Raw genomic sequence first — 12061 nt, 5'->3', positions numbered from 1 at the left:
TGTATTTCGGTCAGATATTGTTTAAGTTTGTGAATTGCAACTGCTACAACTTTGTTGAATGAAGATGCTAAAAAATACAAAAAATAAACACAACTGGTTAAATCATTCATAATGCAATATAAGTAGTGCGTTTAACACACAAATCTAAACATCATGTCTGCGAGCGACTAAATGAAAAATCACATTTCTGTGAGAGAAGAATATATGTGTCCCTTCAGACTCAAGGAGAAAGGCAATTGCATTGAACATCTGAGCTTTCAGTGCAACTTGATCTTGCTGCACATTTTGTGCAAACGCTCTCTGCTTTCTAAATTTCCGATCTGCCCTCCACTGGACCTAACTGGAACTGTCGCTCAAATCGTTACATTCTGGCTTTCGTGGCACATCTCTTGATGGCCAGCTAGCAAAGGGCTGTACTTGCAAAGCTGTGTTCATCTCAGTAGTGTCAAGTTTAAAAATACTTAAATGTGATGACTACAAAAATGCTCCACCGCATCCATTAAAAAAGGGATAGTTCACCCAAAAATGACAATTTTGTCATCATTTACTCACCCTTGTGTCATTCCAAACCTGTATGACTTTCTTTTTTCTGCAGAACACAAAAGAAGATATTTTGAAAAATGTTGGTAGGCGAAAAATGGCGCTACCCATTTACTTCTATAAACACAAAACCAATGCAAGTGAATGGGTACCAACTTTGTTCGGTTACTTTAGTTATTTCAACATTTAGAATTTTCTTTTTGGTTAACTATCCCTTTAACAGCAGGTGTTGATACTGTAGTTCCAGCTTTGGCCAATAGAGTGCAGTTCAAAAATATGTAATGCAAAATTCAACCTGCGATTCACACAAGGGAGGATGGAACACGAGGGAACATTGAACTGTCACTAAATGCTTTACTTTCTTTTGCCTTCAACTGCACACTTAAACAGCTGTTATAGATGTAAAGTGCACTTTCCTCAAATTCTCAATTATTAATGATCAGTTAATGATGTAGCCTATGTTAATACTGACAATATTATTATCCTGTTAACAACAAGGTCTGAATTAACATATGTCAGTCATGACCTCGGCAAATTGATACAGTTTCTTAGTTACAAGCTCTCCAGGCATGAATTGCTTCGGCTTATCACTGACAAACTGCCTGCTTAGCGCCTTTGAGTGACAACTATTGCACTCTTAAGTCCTATATTCATAAGTTCAGATAGACGATGGGGTATGAAAATGGTAGACAGGGTTTGTCTATTATGGATGAAATCAGGCATTAGAGTTGAATTAAGTTTAATGATCTCCTGGTCGCACTATGACTAGAGCGGGGTAAGAGTAGGGTTCTGGAAGCAAACATTTCATTATTTGAGAAATTGATTATAAGGATTACATATCCTCCATATTTAAACATTTCAACTCGAACAAGGAATTCGCGCAAAGAGCTCATTGACACCTATTGTTTGACGGGTCCGGACGCGTGAAGTCCCCTGATATTTTTCACATCATTCACACGAAAATAACAAACTTTTCCCAGGAGAAATAAACAGCCTGGAACGCAATTGTTCGCATTTGGTGTGAACCCAGCATTGATGTGCATGATAACCTAGGGACACTTAAAGTGGCAGTCTGTAAGTTATTTTGAGTAAAAATTTGCTTAAACCAATTATTGAGCAAACTGTGTAACCATGGAAAGCTTGTAATAATGGTTTGTAATTTTCCCTGTCGGGTCGTCTTTCCAGGAGATCCTTATTTGGTGTCTTTCGTCTATGCGTCATTTCATCACATTCGTACACAGAATGAAGAGGATCCGGCTGCTAGCCATCGCGTGGATGATGCGAAAGACAGGCGATTTGTAGCGTGTACTCACTAGTGTTGGGTAGAATTTCATACAACGTTAAGTATTATTTATGGCACGTTTAGTAAGTTTACTTTCAAACGGCAAGCAGTGTTGACATCTGGGGATTCATCATTTGTGAGAAACAAGAAAAAAACGAACTGCTGACAGTTTGCAAAGAAACAGGGAATGTGAAAACAAGAATTGATATTGGCAGGCTTTTCAAAGGTGGCGTGAACTCTGTGATCTGAAAGGATTGTAAACGGATGCAGACATCGCTTTATTTCTTCCTTACTGGTAGGACATTTCAATATTTCAATGGACAACACAAAACCGCAGCACCCTTGTTGTGTTAATAGAGACGTTTACAGTTTCATCGGTTGTTCTTTCTCTCTTTGTTATGTTCAATATGATAAATGTAATTTATCTGGACTGATAAGCACTTGATTAGTATTATCTGTGGACCTCCTGTAATTTAGAAATGACCTCCCCGCATCTGTATTTCATGTGGCGCGAATTAGCACGGACAAGTTAAGCCTGTTATTTTACTCAAATTTACGGACTTATATCACGGATATGATGGCAAGGCTTTTCATAAAGTATATATAGTTGTATGGTGTATAATGATTTATGACCCTGCCTGTCAGCATTTGAGACCCCCGATCGGGGATCTTCTGTCCAGTTCACATTATGGGAGTTTCCGTGAGAAGTCACAATATGACCCAGCACCCGAAATAATATCAAAACACTTCAACACGGCCTCCATTTGGGCTATTTGTGTCTGTTTATCTTCTTATTTGTTTCGTGTTATACCATCTGCCATGTTATCTGTGTTTAATATGCGCTACTGATTTACAGTGAAGATTCTCACCGCTGCACTGTCACAGGCCACGACTCAAAACATCAGACTCATCCGCGCAGTTGAGTAGTGCCGAATCACAACTCGTGTAAAGAAATACCTCCGCACATCACCTAAAGTAGCAATTTCAAACTGAGATGGCAGAAAAGAGGCCAATCCTACTGAGTGCCCCTTTACAAAAAATACTGTAACAATTTGTCAATGCAATATTAAAATATCATCAATTTTTTTTTCAGATGAGTTCACTAGCCTTTCTTCTATAGCTCTCTTCTTACCTTTCAACAATTTCGTTCAACCTGTTGGGTACAAACGATTTTTCCTGATCTATTCACAATCAAGTCCCGCATTCAGATTAGGATACTTTTTAGTTTAACTTAGAAATAAATCAGTTCCAAAAGTAAAATGGCATTGAAAAGCTCTATCACTATCACAAAGACATAAGTCTGAATGAATTCAATTTATTTAAAATATATATATACTTAATTACAGACTGTGGAAGTACTACACTACCCACAATTCTTAAACGAAATCAACTTATTTGAGAAGTTACTGCAGGAACAATTGAAAAATTAACCAAAATGATCATTCAGTTGTGACCAATGTAATAAAACACTGAGAATGCATAATCCCTTTCAAACAACTATTAATAATTATTTAAACAATATTTTGCCACAAAAAAACGTGTATTCATCCATTTTATGACTCTGATTACATCACTCAGGATTATGGTCCCTTATTAAAATGATTTAAACAGTCTTGTATTCTTTCGGAGGCAGAAATGATAACGTTATGATAAATCTCTGTGCTGATTCGTTTGGTTCAAGGCTTAAAATCTTATTGAAATCTTATAAATCTGAATTGCCCACAAAGATGTGAAAATGCTTTGGAAATCATTGCCAGAAGTAGACCGTCACCATTGTGTGTCTGAACCGGTGAGGTAAGCAGCTGTACTGTTGTGAATTGTGTAATGATTTTTACACCCCTCCTGAACATTACTTAGGAAATCCATTAAGGTAATCATTAACTTTATTGCTTGTCCTTTCAGATAATTCAACAATAACTTGCCATGTTTGTAATATTCTAGACAATAACTGTGTCCTGATACAGAAGAATGTTTGATTAATTTAAAGATGGATAGGCAAACTGAACGTACGAATATTAAAAAGATGCTCTGTGTGGAATGATGATATAATACTGCAGAAAATAAATAAATGCTGCTCTTTAATCAATGAAAAGATGAGCAGTTGTTCGTACAGCTCTTCGTCTGGTCAGAAACACTCCTATATTTACATTACCAGAGATTACTACCATATCAATGAACAATAATCTTTATCACATTGTATGAAATACTGGTCGTCAGGAAATGTTTAGTATCAAAGCCAGTCTTTGTTTCTTCCAGTTTCATTTGTGAATTCGCATTTCAAAGCCTTTATCAGTAAATTAATTTTTCAAAACATGCAAATCCACTTGTTATAATGCCACACAGACATTCCCTGTTTCACAGACAACACACAAACAATTGACAGACTACCTGAAAATCTAATTGTATTAGGAGCAACACAGGGACATCCTTTGCACAAATCCAATCATCTAAAACAGGCTATTCAATCAACCCAGGTTACAAATTTTAGGTAAGTGACACATGGTGTCCAGTAAAAACAGAACAGAGTCCACATATCTAATGGATGTTTCTCCGCATATAGCCAAAGTAGTGCACACTGTTATATGATTAAATTAATCAAATCAACACAATACCTTAAATAGATAACCAGATGACCATAACCAAAACACTTTACATGTTTATCAAGCTAACTCCTGCTAATGGAAGACTATTATATTGTGTTTTGGTCAGACACCTCCTTTACATTTCCAGAAATGAATGTATGTTGTACACTGTATTATTGTATGTATACTCACTATAGTACCCTATTATGCTGTATGCATGCATGTTTGCAAGAAAATAGTCGTGTCTGTATATCTCTAGATCCTACTTATTTTCATTAACAAAAGAAGAAAAATGTTCCATGTAAGAATTAACATGATGTTTTATGCAAACAAAGTCTATGAAAACTTTTGTGCTTTAGGTTAAATCCCAGTGGCAATTTTTCACACCCATGTAAGCAAGTCATTAGCTGACTAATAATGCAAAACAGATGTATTCATAAACCATTACTCAAATAAAAAAGCAAGCCAAAAGTCGTTATAGATATCTAAAACGAACGTTTCAAACACTTATAATAAAACAATTTCTTGAACAATACAACTTTTCAAATAGCTTCATTAAATATTACAACAAGATAAATGAAGTCGCGAGTCACATACCGGCAACGGTGAGGTGAAGCAGGTAGATTCCCATAAGATCCATTTCTGCGCTTTTCTGACGATAACTGCGTGGCTTAAATGTTTCTGGTGGTTTTCTGGGGTTACCGAGAGAAAAATGCCGTCATATCAGCGATGGTGCACATATCAATGTACGATGTTAAACACTATGGAGATGAATACTGTCCACTGAACATATAGAGCCGCCGCGCGCGCGCCGCAACGCCAAACGTCAAACTGTCAATCGGGACGTCAAGAAAACCTTGAAGAGAATGAAAGCGTTACAAAAAGTTCTCCGTGTGCTCCATTATTTCGTCCCGTCGTATTGACATTTGTTCCCTCCGAGGGTAAGAACACGATTGAATGAAGAGTCAGATTTCATTGAGTAAAGATCTAACTCGGAGCGAGAGAGAGAGAGAGAGAGAGAGAGAGAGAGACTGAAGTGAACATCGGCCGTGCCTAAAACCTAAACCGAGCTGCCTACCTAGAATGTATTTTTGGGCATCTTAATCGTGTTGTGATCCATTAGAGTCAATACTCTAGTGCGTTTTAGACTCGCGATGCCTAAAAGTGATGCCTAGGCAGCTTACGAGCTATAGAGACAGCAACTGAAGGAGTCAGGGAGGCTATCAATCTTTCCATTTCAATTCTTCGATTTGATTATGGCTTTGAACTGTGAATTTCATCATCCAGTGGTGGGATATTATCAAAAATATAGACTGCACGACAAAATCTCTTCAAAAACCTTTTTCTATAAAAATACCCAGATGCCACAAAATGACATCCCAAAATTTAGTGATAAAAAGGCAATCACTATTATGATGAAAAGAAACACTCCATGGCAACAGTCACGGCAACACTTCTGATGTTCAACTAATCAGCCGGAAGAAAATTTATATAATTCAAAGAGATAATCAAATGCAAGGCAAACACGCAGCACTATGCATTTTGCATTCTGAAAAATATGAATGCAATAAATCCCAACCAATGTTGCCTTGGAGGACAGCTAACCTTCTGGCCAAGGATGTGTGTGTAACAGCATAAACTATGGCCTCCGTTCTTTATTAATGCATACCAGTGCATGCATTAACATAGAAGAGCTCTGGTGTTATGAATCATAATCACAGTTTTGTAATGCATATGTCCAGCCCTTTCATGTTGTTACGCTTCATTTAATTGCAGTTGTTGCACACACAGATATACACAAGAAAGGTTCATTAACTCTCCTGTCTACATACATGTATTTGCTTATTACAAGTATCCACAAGGTTAAGAAAGACAAGAGCTGTCCATTGGTCAGAATGGGGCACGTAATCAATTCATTTGCCTCATTCATTGAGGTCTATTCACACACACACGTGCTGATGACAAATCTGAGTCCAGCTGTGAGGTGTCACCAATGATCTCTGGAATGAAAGTTCAGTCTATTGTTTATAATAGAGCTCTTTTAGCATTGGTCAGGTGACATGGATGATCGTGGACTTGGGTGTTTTTGAGAAGAGAGGTGATCGTGGTATAAAAGCACCGACATGTTTAAAGCAGAGGAACATTAAAGAAAAAATGTCTGTACTTTGCCAGAGAACAGAATAAAGCTGTAAAATATAAGCAATTGTGTGAACATCTACAGAAGGATGTTTTAACATCTGGCGTGTGATTGGACTGCGAGAGTGTGTGATAGCAAAACGAGTTTAATGCAGAACTACGGCACTGAAAATTAATGCAAATATTTGTATGTCAGAGCAAAGAAGGTAAACATGCAAACCATAATATGTACACAAAAGGAAGTAAGTCTACTTTAATAGGTCTACACAGTAGAACATCCACAATTACTTTATATGTTGAGTAATGGGAACAGTAGTTTTTAAAAGATGTTTTTTATGAGTACACAATAAGGGAATACATGTTTTTAATTACAATATTGTGTGGTTATGTACAAAAGACCAAAGCACCTGGGATTAAAAATCTAATTTAAACCTGGAAAAACAGTTAAAGTGAACTTAAAAAAAAATGCTATGATGTAAAATAGAGAAATAGTTGGGGGTTTTGCACTATTTTTAAGTTACAAATCAAATTTATCTAAACAAATGTAAGATATTGACCATGTTAAGTCAAAAGGTCAGATTTCATTACATCCAACGAAGCGCACATGATGCTCTCTAAAGCAATCTGATATCATATTGGAAAACATTTAAGGTGAGGCTAGCTTGAGCACATCCTGTTATTGAAGCAAGAAACATCATACAAATACTAAGAAATTGATGGTAAAATGTAAAACATCCCTAGTGAGCTCAAATCTGCCTCTCAAGCAGAAGGGCTTTTGGGGGGTCTGTTTAATTTAGCCGCTGGTAGCAAGAGGGGCAAGGCGGTGCAATGTGGTCTGTGTCTCTCTCCTCGCGCAGCTCGTCCTGACCCGTGTCACGTCCACTAAGGGTGGCGGAAAAGAAAGAATAAACAGACGAACACCGTGCTATGCATCACACGGGCTTGATAAGAGTCGCTCTGTCTGGAAAGCTGACTACTTTGTGATAGATAGTTAATCCTCTCTCTCTTTCTCCCTCTGTCTCACTGAGAGTGCCTGTTACTGTTGCAGTGCCTGAATGTGTGTGACTTAAGAAGTGGGTCCTGGACTAATGGTGGAAATTATATAATGTCATCTAACCATTCTTATTCTGTCTTCTCTGCTTTTAAAATGCAGGATGGCACGATTTTTTTTAAAGGACGTGGTGAAATACCATAAGTGGGGATGATAGCTTGCATTATATATCAACACATTAATTTCCAAATGGCATTTTTGTGCCCTTGAAAGGAACCACGGGAAGCGAATGCTATTCAGATGCATTGTTCGAAATGAAGGTGGGCAACAATCACGAAAGCCTCTTTCACAAAAGTGCCTGTCACGAAACCATTAACACATTATACACATAATGATATTTTTTAAGTCATTTTGACACGGTAGGTAATTTACTTAAAATCTTTTTAGGCATTTCGAAAGAAAAGATTTTTCTCAATTGCCTTCATTCATAGCAGCATCTTTCTTAAATATTAACACGTTTTCATACTTTAACTAAAAGTCTGTAATATTGATTTCATCTTTGTGTGTTAGTCTTGAGGCAACATACATATATATGTACAATAAGGTTACTTTTAAACGTGACCATCAGATATGCATTTAAATTAATATACATTTGAATGTATATTATTGTTAACACAAAAAAATATTATATTATTATAGATATTTGTCCAATCAAAACTTTAAAATGAAAATGACACTAATACCACAGACTAGAAAGCAAATAGCCTGGTTTCCATTACAGATTTGTACAACATTTTATGATATTTCATAAACACTGTTAAACATTTTTTATTTATTAACCAATGTTATGTGATTAAAACGTAATTGTCTCTTCTGATAAGTCACCCCAAATCTGTTTCCATTGCCGTATTACAATATATAACTTTTTCAAATTGCTTGAAAAACCACCTTATGCAGCATGAACATATTTTTGCTATTTTTTTTTCGATTCTATTCGCCGTATTTTCTCACAAATGGAAGGGTAACAGAAACGCTGCTACTGTTCCATATGTGAGAAGTGAGACAAACTTATTTATTAGTTTTATGATTTAAATATATCAAATTAAATTAAAAACAAATAAAAGCATACTGCCGTGTTTAGTATCTGGGGTCATGTGGTCTTTAAAGCGGAGGTAACACAGGCAGTTTCTGCCAATCTCATACATTATTAATCTTGAGTACCTATAGAGTAGTACTGGTACTGTGGCTCAGTGGTTAGAGCATGGCAAAAGCAATGCCAAGGTCATGGGTCCGATCCCAGGGGATGGCACATAGTCAGAAACAAATGTGTAGTGCAATGTAAGTCGCTTTGGATAAAACCATCTGCCAAATGCATAACATTTTTAAATTTACTGCAGATTTCGTATCTTCAAAGAAGATTCAGCTGTAAGATTATTTTCTAAAACAGTTGAGCTAATGGAGATGAGCAGTGGGCGGAACTACAGCACGAGCACACAATACATCATGGCATTATCCCTGCATAACTGTCGATTCACTAAAGTTAGTGTTGTTTACATAATGCATGTGCTCAGATTGCCAACAAAACAGACATTTGACTCAGGTAGACATAGTTTAGTGCTGGGACCGCTCCATCTGTAAGTTTCAGACGATCTGCAAATCCACCGTTATATCCACCATTTCTATAACATTCATCACCAAAATGCAGTGAACAAATAAACAGCTGAACTTTGCAAATGAAGCATATTGATGGGTGTACTCTGTTTCTGGCTTTAGCTGGTTGAAGTGTGGACTTGCTTTTCTGGTAGAATTGCCCTATAAGGGACTAAGAAATGTTGTTAACAGAATTTCATGTTCGAAAAAAAATGTCTGAAACCTATAGAAACAGAGTATAGAGTGTATCGAACAGAAATACTACATAATATGCCCACCTTGTTTTAACAAGCATGAAAAGACAGCACGTTTAACATTGTAAAGAAGTCATAATTCGTGAAACACTGTTGAGCCGCCACCTTTAAACAGACATATAGTAACAGACATAAAAATGCATTTTGCTTCAACATTCTAGAGGGAACAAAATGAAAGTGTCAGTCATTTATGACTTCTAGCAGGGTACACCACACACAGAGCCAGTGAATTCCTTAACAATTAAAAGTGTGAACACACATGTTTTTCTACTTTACATTAGTTCACACAGTGGGCTTGTTTAAACGTCTGCAGTCTTGCTTTTTGTCCCATGGCTATGATGTCATTGCAATGGATCATTTACACCCACTGGGGGCTTGCTCCCTCACGCTCTGTGCAAATAAAAAGCACATTCTTGTCAAAACTCTGCAACGGGCCACTGATTGTTCGAGACGCTCAGAGTGGGTGTAATCAGCATTCACTTCTTCAACCTTTTGCCCTCTATTTTTTCCTCAAACAAATGTATTTTTTCGAATTTGTTTGTCACCCTTTTCACGTGCCAAAAATGAATTAAATTCGACACGTAGCACGCTGCATGATCAGAAAGCTTGTAAGAGTGCCTTTAAGGGAAAATTCGGAGCGATTGTTTCCCTCAGCCTCCACTTTAGCCAGAAAGCCATGAGATTTATTTCTGAATTTTAACAGTTTGAGGTGGCTGAGATGTGTTAGAGGAGGGCATTAAACACCTGCCACAAGCAAGAATTGTTTCGATTTAAAGAGATTCCAAGGTGGGATTGCCATATACGTAACCGACCTCTCACTTCCCACAACAACAGATGGTGCATGTCATACCCAATGTGTGGGCAGAATAGGTTACGGCACATTGGATACGTCTGTCCTTAAATAAAGCCAGCCCTGTAAAAACTCTCACTCACACAAACGTGAACATGTGCACGGAGACAGACACATACTGTATGTTACTGTAAAAAACTGTCTAAGTACAGCAAAAAACAAGCAAAACAATATCTATGGTAAATAGCAGCAAATATATTTGACAGATTTAGACAAAACATTATTCAACATTTTGTTTACTTTAAAACATGAGTGTAACGCTATGAAAGGCGTATATACAAAATTTATTTATTTATGAATCCGTTCATAAAAAAATGAAAAACACAACTTTATTTCCTCACTCATGCTGTAAGGCTAACAAAAAGAGACATTTTTAAGAGTGTACTGATACTCCAACACAATTACGAGTGCCAAACTTGTGGAAAAAAGCCAGAAGTATCAAAAAGTAGTTGATACATTGTGTGTAAAGAGTCATTATACATTGAAAATCCGTCAGGACTGTGTTTATTGTCTTGTGTGCTTCATTATTACGTTCTTGTGTATATTTCCATTCGGTTAATTATTACCTGATTGGTTCATCGTTTGTTTCTATTGTTTATTATTGATTTACTATTCTAGTAGTTTGTCTTGTTGAGTTAACGCTGGGTAGGTCCGTCTTATGTGTAGTTTATGGGGATTTATTCTCTCTTTTGTGTTTTATTTAAACTGAGATTTAAATATTATGTTTAGTTTTAATGATGGATTACACATGGTTTTAACAAACATTTTTCTCTCAAACATCAAGCAAAGATTTCAAGATTTCAAGATTTACAGTGAATAATGATTTTAGTTTGCATTTGACATTCTGCAATATAGCTTTACCCTCTTAAAGTTGAGCAATGGTTTCACTACAAATAAAACAACATTTCTTATAGTTACTATAATTTAATTACCACAAATTAACCATGGGATTGCTATTGTTACCATTATTTAACCATGGTATTTGTAGTTAAAATACGGTTGTGCAAAGGGTAATCAATCTGCTATAAAACTATGTTTACTATACTTGAACAACATAAACAAATGATATGTTGCCCAAACTTGTTGACCTCCGCAAAGAGTCCGTAACTGTTAAGTGGTTTTAATTTAATTTAATAAAATAAATGTACAATAAGATATCCAAATCAATGTATACTAAAATAAATTAAATATAAAATAAATTGTTGCATTATAACCAAACACATCCGGACTTGCTTCGGACAAGGTGCATGCGTCCGATGAAATAGTCTATAATGAAAACATGGTTATGTTTCATAAGTACAGAAGAATTAAAATATATAGAACGAGTTGTGGAGTATTTCTAAAGATACTGTAATGGTGCACAAAGAAAATCACATTTTAAGGGAATGAAATGATGTAATGCTGTAGAAATGATTTTATTTCATTTTTGGGTGAACTACTCTAAAGTGTCCAAAACGTTTTGTATATCTTTATATTCCTCGTGGACCTTCACAAGGCGTTTCTCTAAAGCAGCCTCCTAACCTCAACTGAATTTCACCCATTATCACTCCTTTAATGAAAGATTAGTAACATCCTGGTTAAACACGGATGAATCAGATTCCCATCTCTATGTTGGTATAATCGTGAAATTGTTTGGTTTTATAATGGACCCCTCTGTGAATTTGGCTTCTCACAGGGGTAAAAAGGTTGCTTTCTAACATTTATCACTGATCTCGCCAACACCCCAGGTGGCCTAAAATAATCTGATGGGACCTGAGTCAACAGCCAAGTATTTTA

General features: G+C 36.4%; 1 protein-coding gene across 2 annotated transcripts in view; it reads right to left on the bottom strand.

The window, feature by feature from the left end:
- gfra4b (GDNF family receptor alpha 4b) overlaps nt 1-5329 on the bottom strand; it is a 61305-nt gene extending 55976 nt beyond the window's left edge. For both annotated transcript variants that reach the window (XM_056769796.1, XM_056769797.1), the window contains exon 1: nt 5002-5329. In XM_056769796.1, the coding sequence (XP_056625774.1) occupies nt 5002-5044 (43 nt within the window). In that variant the 5' untranslated portion in view covers nt 5045-5329. The remainder of the gene's footprint in view (nt 1-5001) is intronic.
- Nucleotides 5330-12061: the final 6732 nt, after the last annotated feature.

This window comes from Triplophysa dalaica, chromosome 16 (genome assembly GCF_015846415.1).
Source record: "Triplophysa dalaica isolate WHDGS20190420 chromosome 16, ASM1584641v1, whole genome shotgun sequence".
In the NCBI taxonomy this organism is placed as follows: Eukaryota; Metazoa; Chordata; class Actinopteri; order Cypriniformes; family Nemacheilidae; genus Triplophysa; species Triplophysa dalaica.
Note: the sequence above shows the minus strand (reverse complement) of the source record. Positions and strands in the feature narration are given on the sequence as shown.